Source organism: Seriola lalandi, unplaced genomic scaffold (genome assembly GCF_002814215.2).
Source record: "Seriola lalandi dorsalis isolate HSWRI2012SDOR001 ecotype SW California unplaced genomic scaffold, Sedor1 jcf7180002054883, whole genome shotgun sequence".
NCBI classification, from domain to species: Eukaryota; Metazoa; Chordata; class Actinopteri; order Carangiformes; family Carangidae; genus Seriola; species Seriola lalandi.
The window spans coordinates 5,269,944-5,270,992 of NW_019525658.1; the positions used below are offsets into that span (position 1 = coordinate 5,269,944).

Sequence of the window (1,049 nt, forward strand, 5' to 3'; positions counted from 1 at the left end):
TGAGGAACAGCACCAACACAAACGAAATGAACACAAATGAAATTTTACATACCTGTTTTTTTCCATTTCATTGTGCGTAGACCTGTGGAGATAAAACAAAACATATATGAGGAAATGACAGCACACATAATAACAGAGTGAGTGATTGAACAGGGGAAGATTTCCCCTCTGTGTGTGCCGTCACTGCAGTCCAAGGCCTTACTGCAGGGGAGTGAGAGAGAGACAGAAGAGGCTGTGTGGGAGTTTATGAGCAGAGCGGATGACAAAATGAGATTCTAGGAAAAAGAGGAAAAGGCTCCTTCTACAGAGGAAACTTGCTCTTTTTTTCTTTAAAAAGGACCACAGTCAGATATGTGATGAGGAGGCCGGAGGTAAACATAGTAACAGTAACCAGAAACAAGAGGCAGGACTATACCCCTTCATACTGCCTGGTTATCCATCGTGCATGTACTGAATGGGCTGGGGGTGGGGAAAGACACAGTGCTGAGGGTAAACTGAGCTATGGTGGCCGTACGACTCCTGCACTGCAGTGTTAAAGCAGCACACACACACACACACACACACACACACAGAGGGTTAAGAAAAGGGTCAAGTGTAGATTTTGGACAGAATGTGCTGGTCTGACCTGTGTGAAAAAGGGTAGGTAGGTGGTGAGATTGGGTGGACGGAGGGACAGAAAGCAGAGAAGAAGATCCCCTCTGCATTGCTGAACTCTCCTCTACCTCCACCTGACCCCCTGATCCCCCACCTCAGATCCCAAAATAGCCTGTGCTCCTTCAACTCTGCTAGGCCCGAGGCTGTCACCATGCCACGGCCAAGATTCTCTCACAGGACTCTCACTCACACAGAGAGAGAGAGAGAGAGAGAGAGAGAGAGACACACACACATCTTGCTCCACCTCCATGTTTGACAGGTTACTTTCTAGACTACACTTAGAAATACTGTCCTCTACTATCCTCAGTCACAAGCTCTGAGCAGCAACGGATCTCTTGCCTCTGTGTGTGTGTGTGTGTGTGTGTGTGTGTGTGTGTGTGTGTGTGTGTGTGTGT

The 1,049-nt window shown here is 47.8% G+C and overlaps 1 protein-coding gene across 2 annotated transcripts in view; it reads right to left on the bottom strand.

The window, feature by feature from the left end:
* mxd1 (MAX dimerization protein 1) overlaps window positions 1-1,049 on the bottom strand; it is a 17,522-nt gene that overhangs the window by 7,998 nt on the left and 8,475 nt on the right. The window contains exon 3 of one of the 2 annotated variants that reach the window (XM_023397720.2): window positions 53-82. The exons of the other annotated variant lie outside the window; for it this stretch is intronic. Coding sequence (XP_023253488.1) covers window positions 53-82 — 30 coding nt within the window. The remainder of the gene's footprint in view (window positions 1-52; window positions 83-1,049) is intronic. 2 annotated transcript variants of the gene reach the window in all.